Here is a 7,036-nt window from a genome sequence, read left to right as displayed (position 1 = left end):
TTATGGTTTTTTTTTATTTTAACAAAAAATATCTACTTTAGAATATGGAGTTTTTGCATAAAAATCATCAAATATAATTTTAAAATTAAAATATCCTATAAATATTTTAATAAGAACATTTTTTAATGTGTTTTCTAATAATTTTTTTAAAAACTTATTCAATATCTTTCATACTAAATAAATGATTTGATATTAAATATGATTAATTATTTACTTTTATTTAATAATAAGATACAAACTAGATAAATTTTCTTAAAATATCAAATATAAATATGTAATATATATAATTATGTTCGTAAATATTAAACATTAATAATAAATTACAAAAAAAAAATACATATGTTATAAAAACTAATCTTGAAACTCTAATTTTAATTTTAGTTTTTAATTTTTTTTTCAATTTGAATATAAAGATAAAACATAAAATATTTCTTAAAAAATAGAATTTCATTTACTATTTTTATATTTTATCTTTTCACAATATTTTATTATTAATTTTATTCATTTTTAGTCCCTAAAATTTAATAATATCATAAATTAGTCATCACAAATATATTTAACTATAAAATAAATGACAAGGACTAATTTTGTTACAATTTTTAAAGTTTAAGGACTAAAAGTGTTGTGTTGAAATGTTTAAGGATCAAAAATGGTTTGATAAAAAAGTATGAGGACTAAAAATTTATTTTTCCCAAGCTTTTGCATGCAACTTTTAATGGGATAAATTAGATGTCAAGACAAATTTTCATTTACCCTATTTATTCGCCTCGCCCTAGTATCTATAATAATCTCTCCCCCCTTTTTTTGGTTGTAACCCGATGGTAGTTCCTTTCCGCCGCATTCATACTCCAAGGTAGCGCAAAGGTATCTCCATTTTCTATTTTCTCTTTCGATACCTAAGCAAGCCACAGTCAATATTTTTCTTACTGTTTCTGTTTCTCAAGGGTTCATTGGAGACCAGGTTTGGACCGTTTCTCAAGTTTTTTGCATCCATCGTCTTCTTCTTCTTCTTCTTCTTCTTCTCTTGCTCTGAAATTTTTTTTCTTGTTTCAATGACTGTCCACCGACAGATGAGTTCTCCACTGCATTTTTTAAATAGATATGCTCTGCTCTGCTATACATGTCAAATAACTCCTTGGTTTGCGAATGATTGAAAACATAATTGGGAAATTACTTTTTGTTTACTGTTTTCAATTTCCCTTTTATTTTGCTGTCAAAAAATCATGTTAGGCAGATGCTTCAAAAATAATGGCGAGTTTGATTTATACAATTTCGAATATGAAAGTAACTATTAATCCTTCTACAAAAATCATCACTGGTTTAATGCTGGGTTACAGTCATCTGGGAACATAAAGCTGAAGAATTTGAAGAGAACTCTCCTCGGCAGCAGATCTGGGAAGGGTAAGTGGCATTCGAATTTCATTTGTTGGGAAGAGGGGTTTGACGGAAGTCAAATTGCAGGGGTAACCTAGTAATTTCACACTTTTATCTGCTGCGCCAATGGATCCTCAAGAAGTCAAATTGAACCTCGTACTGATTCTGGACTTCGGCTCGCAGTACACCCACCTCATCACCCGGAGGATTCGGGCTCTGAATGTCTTCTCCCTCTGTATCAATGGCACTTCCTCCTTGAAATCCATCACAGACCTGAACCCACGAGTGATCATTCTATCAGGTGGCCCCCACAGCGTCCACGCTCCCAACGCGCCTTGTTTCCCGCCCGGGTTCATTGAGTATGTGGAGTCTAACAAGGTTCATGTTTTGGGTATATGCTATGGGCTGCAGTTGATTGTGCAGCAATTGGGGGGTGTGGTCAGGGTTGGGGATAAGCAGGAGTATGGAAGGATGGAGATTGACGTAGAGAAGGTGGGTGGGTTGTTTGGGAATAAAAAGGAAGGGGATAGGCAGAGTGTGTGGATGAGTCATGGGGATGAAGCGGTGAAGTTGCCGGAGGGGTTCGAGGTCGTGGCGAGGAGTAAACAGGGGGCTGTGGCAGGGGTGGAGAATGTGGACAGAAGGTTTTATGGGTTGCAGTATCATCCTGAGGTATGATAGTTTTGGTTTATGTGGAACTTGATAGATATTTGTGACAAAAAAAGATTTTTATGAGTAAAGGCAGCAGCTTTTTTAATAATTGTGGGTAAAGGAGACAGCTTTTTTAGTATTTTTTATGTTAATTAATGAGTAAGTATATGTGTGTGGCATGTTTAGGCATTTATGTTTTGCTCTTCTGTTTGTCTATATGATTGTTCTTGAGTGCCTAGTGAATCTTTTGTAGGTAACACATTCTCCAGAAGGAATGGAAACTTTGAAATACTTCCTCTTTGATGTATGTGGAGTAACTGCTGGCTGGAAGATGGAAGATGTTCTGGATGAAGAATTAAAAATTATTAAGGACACAGTTGGAGTTGAAGATCACGTCATCTGTGCATTATCTGGTGGTGTGGATTCCACGGTAGCAGCTACGCTTGTTCATATGGCAATTGGAGACAGGCTTCATTGTGTTTTTGTTGACAATGGTTTGTTAAGGTTGGATAAAATTCATCAACTTTTACTTATTTATTTTTTTAAATATAAAAAAAATGCTTGAAATTTCATGGAAAAGTTGAATTCTAAATTATAACTGCTCACGAATGATTGAAGACTGCTTTTTTATTTGTGTTTATTCGCATTTATTCTGATGGGATAAAATGTTCTTATACATAGGTGGAAGGAGAGAGAAAGAGTGATGGAGACCTTCCAAAGGGATCTTCACTTACCCATTACTTGTATTGATGCGACTGAGCAATTTCTTAGCAAGCTAAAAGGTGTTACTGAACCTGAAAAGAAAAGGAAAATAATTGGAAGTGAATTCATCAACACCTTTGATTCATTTGCCCATGATTTAGAGCAAAAATTAGGAAAGAAACCTGCTTATTTAGTTCAAGGAACCTTGTATCCAGATGTGATTGAATCGTGTCCTCCCCCCGGAAGTGGAAGGACCCACTCCCACACCATCAAAAGCCATCATAATGTCGGAGGACTCCCTAAGGACATGAAATTGAAGCTAATTGAGCCGCTTAAACTTCTGTTCAAGGATGAGGTATTTGGCTTAAATTTCCACCGTCAACGTAGTTGTGTGAAATTTATCTCTTAGTCATTTTTGTTTTTCCTCAACATCTACTTAGCTGCAGCTTTCATACAAGACTGTGGGTGCTTGTTAGGTTCGTAAATTAGGAAAGATAATGGGGGTACCTGAAGCCTTCTTGAAGCGTCACCCATTCCCTGGACCTGGCCTTGCTGTGCGAGTCCCTGGCGATGTTACTTTGGAGAACCGGTTGGATATCCTTCGCAAGGTACATAAAGCCCAAGGCTAGCATTGTGGTTATGGTGCTTGAATGATCTATTTAATATGTTATTATATGACCGATCTGCATCAGGCCGATGATATTTTCATTCAAGCAATCCGAGATGCTGGGATTTACGACTCCATATGGCAAGCATTTGCTGTGTTCATGCCAGTATTAACTGTTGGAGTTCAAGGGGATCAGAGAACCCATAGCTATGCCATTACACTAAGAGCGGTCACAAGCCAAGATGGAATGACGGCAGATTGGTATTACATTGCTTCTAAACCTTGTTTACTACATCCATTAGTATCTGTATTGCTAACATTACTAGGTCGTGTTTCGGTCCTTTATGTTGTATTTCAAAGTTTGATTTAAGGTTTAATTTTTATTTGTTTTCCTTTTCATCCTGCAGTGAACTTTTTAACAGTTGTGTCCCTGCCATCTCAGGGATCTCATTTTCATTTCTTGATTAAGAACAATTGCATTTTATGTTGTATGTATTATTCATGAACTGAACAGGAAGTGTATTTGTCTAAAAGATGGAAAAGCAACTGAAACGAGTGAAAAGGGTGGAAACGAATCATCGACTGAATCTACAAGGATCTTAAAATTTGAGCGTCATTAGTCCCTCTCACCACAAGTTGTATTGATCTGATTTGAAATCTTTAAGTGGACACTTACCCTATGTTCTATCCATTCACATGCAGGTACTACTTTGATCACAAGTTTCTTGCCGAGCTTTCCACTAGGATTTGCAACGAAGTCCCTGGAGTAAACAGAGTTCTTCTCGACATTACATCGAAGCCTCCATCAACTATTGAGTGGGAGTGATTTGATATGGACTATCAATAGTCCGCCATTGCGCAAATCCAAGTATTTATGCATACATAAACCTAATCGTGGCGAGATTCAAGAGATATATCAAGTCATAGGAAATGAAAATCACTAAACCAAGAAGGTATGCTGGATTCTTTCTACAAAATCATTTTTCACCTGTAACATACGTAACTTTCGTTTATTACAGAATTTGTTGGTGAAAGGTCATTTTGTCTGGTCATCAAATCTTTTGATATATTTAGTATCACGTGATTTATTACGATGTTAAATGCTATGAATATGCAGTCGGTGTAGTATCCACAGTTTTGTTTTATTATTTTCTTGTAGTATTATAAATCTTGGGGATGGAAACTCACTCGTGTATTTTTGTTACAATCATATTGAATTCAATTCTTATCCATTGGAAAATAAGTTAAATCTCTTCAAATTTAATTTTACATGAATTTGAAAGATATTAAAATAAGAAATGATAATATCCTAATGGTTTCATAGACCGAAATTGTTAGAACAATTATGTAGTGACGAAGTGTTGCAATATCTAAAAAATGATTATAGATTTTTGTTTCTTAGTAAATTCATAACTATTTTTTTAAAACGAGGTTACAAACACTTCAATAATGTATTAAGGTAGTAAATTATGTTAGCGCTCCGGCCATCATTATATTATAATCCACCAACTTGGGGAGAAGCAAACAGAAAGTATCCGACGTTGATATGTGATCCATGTGCTTCTTGCTAGATTCTACAAAGTTGTATGCCGCTCATTTGCTTCTTGCTAGATTCGATGAGTTTATCGAACATAGAACTTCTAATGGTAGAGAATAAGCACCGACGACACACTTGTGATATTGAACGGATGCATATTAAGGGGGAAGACACTAGACTAGTGATTTTATATATCTTAAGACAATAACAAACTCAATAATTTATATATAAAAAGTTAATAATCATTTTCATAGTGATGTTGACACATCATATGTTTTTAAAATTCAAAGAAGCTCTTCATCGAGGGTAGAGCCTGGTTGCATCTTGTTCTTGTCCTGTCCTACTTGCCTAGTCGCGGTGGTCGAGCTTCTCCGCGCATTGGGATTAGGCTGTTCTTGGACATTTATCAGTATTGATGTGGCAACTCCAATTCTCAAAGACAAAAAAGGACACCTTCGAATGAATACAGTCGTGGGATAATATAAGTAGGCATAGTTAACCAATTCTGACATTACTAGTAAAGACAACAAAAACTTAGAAACCAAACCAAAATCACCACTGCAGGCATAACAACTATCTTAAGACCAGTAGAGCAACACAAATTTTTCCACAAACTACTCCCAAGTACTACTGTACTAGCAACTCGATACATGATATTAGCTAATGCATCCTTCGACTCCTCGAGCAATTTGATGCTATTCTCCAGTCTTGAACTTTTCTTGCCACAGATGATGACTCGTCCGACATCCACTGCAATTCCTTTTTGGCACATAACCCTTTTAAGAGGGGAATTCATCTTGATCTTGATTGTCCTCATTGCAATGGCTTTCCGGAGGATTGTGCTCATGTTTTTTGGTTTTGCAAATTTGCTTGGAGAGTGTGGAGATTAACTGCTTTATGGCCTCTTTTGAAACAGTTTAAAGGGGGAGCTTTTGTGGACTTGTTTTGTTGGGTGGTAGAGTATGGCCAGAATGATGATTTAGGTAGCTTTGTGATGATATGCTGTGGAGTATTTGGGGTGCACGTATTCTTCAGTTTTTGAGGGAAAATCATCAAAGCACTCCGAGGTTCTCGCTCGTGCCGGACCTGTTTGGGGAGCTTTCTCAATGATCTCTCATGCCCTGACACCTACTCTCTTACATACGAGCCTACCACATACATGGATCCCACCTGTTCCGGACTCTATTAAGATTAATGTTGATGCTGCACTGTTACCTTCTCATGACTGGTATTATGTCGGAGTGGTGGGACGCAATTGTTATGGCCGTGTTCTATAAGCAAAAGCACGAAGAATAGATGGTCGATTTTCACCTCATATAGCCGAAATGTATGATGTAAATGAAGGAGTGTTAGTGGATACTCTAATGAATTGGCTTAATTGGCGGGTAGAAATAGATGCTCAAACCGTGATTCATGCAATCAATTCTCCCTCTCTTTTTGCTTTGGAAGCCTTCTTAATCTCCTCTATCAGATCTACATGTCATTTTAAACCAGAAGATAGAATTCACTTTTGTCCAAGAAGTGCTAATCGTGTTGCACATTTGTTAGCTCATAGGGGCATCTTAGAGTGCCAAGATTTGGAATATATCAACATGATACCATCTTTTTTACAAGATACTGTAAATTTGAATGTATGTCATATTTACTGGAAAATGTTTTTTATCAAAAAGAAAGTTAGAATTCAGTGTCTAAAAAAAATAAATTGTGTGTACATTTTTAGTGGAAATAAAGCACACAACTATTAGATCTCTGACTCGATCTACAAACAAACAAACAAGCCCTCGAACAAATCCCACGAAAGATCCTTTGTTCCTTTTGCGGTCATCGAAATATTATTAAAATATTTCGATTACGTGCTAACGTGCATACTTAAACCCTTGAAGATTCTGACGATGCTACAAGAATTATTAGAGAGAATATTTGATTGTATATTGTGTGTTGTGAATTCGTTCGGTTTTTTTGCCAACTGGAGACTACCTGTATTTATAAGATTCCCAGCTTGGCCTAATAAAAATTTTACTCCACCTCAAACTATGGATGCACTTTGATATATTAAAAATTCTATATCAAATAATATATTTTGGGATAATATTCTTGATATATATATATATATATATATATAATCTAATCTTTTAATTATGGTATATCTAAAATACGAAATACAT

General features: G+C 35.5%; 1 protein-coding gene across 5 annotated transcripts; it reads left to right on the top strand.

The window, feature by feature from the left end:
- The first annotated feature begins 760 nt into the window (after positions 1-760).
- Positions 761-6,301, top strand: LOC140861120 (uncharacterized). 5 transcript variants are annotated; one of them, XR_012143714.1, is made up of 8 exons: positions 761-864; positions 1,338-2,046; positions 2,279-2,529; positions 2,707-3,082; positions 3,204-3,335; positions 3,420-3,595; positions 4,037-4,287; positions 5,788-6,301. XR_012143714.1 is itself a non-coding variant. In XM_073264130.1 (8 exons), exons 3-8 carry the CDS (start codon positions 1,501-1,503, stop codon positions 4,158-4,160), a joined length of 1,605 nt encoding a protein of 534 aa, XP_073120231.1. In that variant the 5' UTR covers positions 761-864; positions 1,338-1,401; positions 1,462-1,500; the 3' UTR covers positions 4,161-4,482. The 5 variants fall into 5 exon arrangements, 4 of the variants coding, with proteins under 4 accessions (XP_073120231.1, XP_073120229.1, XP_073120230.1 ...); XM_073264130.1 differs by lacking the exon at positions 5,788-6,301 and having other exon boundaries at positions 1,338-1,401; positions 1,462-2,046; positions 4,037-4,482; XM_073264131.1 differs by lacking the exon at positions 5,788-6,301 and having other exon boundaries at positions 843-961; positions 1,338-1,401; positions 1,462-2,046; positions 4,037-4,482.
- Positions 6,302-7,036: the final 735 nt, after the last annotated feature.

Source organism: Henckelia pumila, chromosome 4 (genome assembly GCF_033568475.1).
Source record: "Henckelia pumila isolate YLH828 chromosome 4, ASM3356847v2, whole genome shotgun sequence".
In the NCBI taxonomy this organism is placed as follows: domain Eukaryota; kingdom Viridiplantae; phylum Streptophyta; class Magnoliopsida; order Lamiales; family Gesneriaceae; genus Henckelia; species Henckelia pumila.
This window is presented reverse-complemented; position numbering and strand designations above follow the sequence as displayed.

Excerpts from the sequence above, each read along its gene's own strand:
- LOC140861120 (XM_073264130.1), top strand. The coding sequence starts at position 1,501 with ATGGATCCTCAAGAAGTCAAATTGAACCTCGTACTGATTCTGGACTTC. Across the intron at positions 2,530-2,706 it reads GTTGACAATGGTTTGTTAAG|GTGGAAGGAGAGAGAAAGAG; the intron begins GTTGGATAAAAT and ends TCTTATACATAG. Across the intron at positions 3,336-3,419 it reads GGTTGGATATCCTTCGCAAG|GCCGATGATATTTTCATTCA; the intron begins GTACATAAAGCC and ends GATCTGCATCAG.